Here is a 673-nt window from a genome sequence, read left to right as displayed (position 1 = left end):
GTGGAGAAAAAGTTGGAGTAAAAGATTAACTCCTCTCGTGTTTCTAAGACAATAATTCCTTCTGTCAAGAAACTATAAATTATATCATCGTGGCGGGTGTGTAAAGGCTCAGAGCTGTATATGCATTTGAATTTACTCCTCTGCCTGTGCTGCAGGTTTCTCTCCATCCCAAAAGGTGTCTTCAGGACAGCTCTGGGAGCAATAGATGCTCCTCACCTGGTTCAATATTGTTCCTTACCACCACTGTATATAAATGTATATTATGATCCAACGAAGTCTTGAGGATGAGCTGCTTCCCAAGGCAGATGGGGTTTGGCTTTGCTCCCCATCATTCCCAGCATTGCTAGAGCAGCAGGAACTTGGGGGAAATGCAGAAGAGGGACAACCCTGAACCTTTCTAAACTCTCCTTTCCCCCCCTTTTTTTTTCCCTTCCTGGTGAAGGACACCAGAGCACGATCTGTTGTCCCCTCTGGGGGTGTTGATCTCGTGATTTCCATCCTGCTGTAGGTTTGTCTGCATCCCCAAAGATGTCCTCAGGAGCTCTGCTGAGCAGTGGCTGCTCATCCCCCTGCGAGGTGACGTGCCCCGAGCCCTACGTGGACGCCTGCAGCCAGCCCTGTGTCACCTCCTGCGGGGACTCCCGGGCCGTGGTCTACCCTCCTCCCGTGGTCA

At 50.8% G+C, this 673-nt stretch overlaps 1 protein-coding gene across 1 annotated transcript in view; it reads left to right on the top strand.

Moving 5' to 3' along the window:
- The first annotated feature begins 528 nt into the window (after positions 1 to 528).
- Positions 529 to 673, top strand: part of LOC114071438 (keratin-associated protein 9-1-like) — a 7042-nt gene continuing 6897 nt past the window's right edge. Inside the window, exon 1 of the mRNA XM_027909268.1 lies at positions 529 to 669. Within this exon, the coding sequence (XP_027765069.1) occupies positions 529 to 669 (141 nt within the window). The remainder of the gene's footprint in view (positions 670 to 673) is intronic.

Source organism: Empidonax traillii, unplaced genomic scaffold (assembly GCF_003031625.1).
Source record: "Empidonax traillii isolate 1590-97213 ecotype Southwest subspecies unplaced genomic scaffold, ASM303162v1 scaffold2020:size47286, whole genome shotgun sequence".
Classification (NCBI taxonomy): Eukaryota; Metazoa; Chordata; class Aves; order Passeriformes; family Tyrannidae; genus Empidonax; species Empidonax traillii.
Note: the sequence above shows the minus strand (reverse complement) of the source record. Positions and strands in the feature narration are given on the sequence as shown.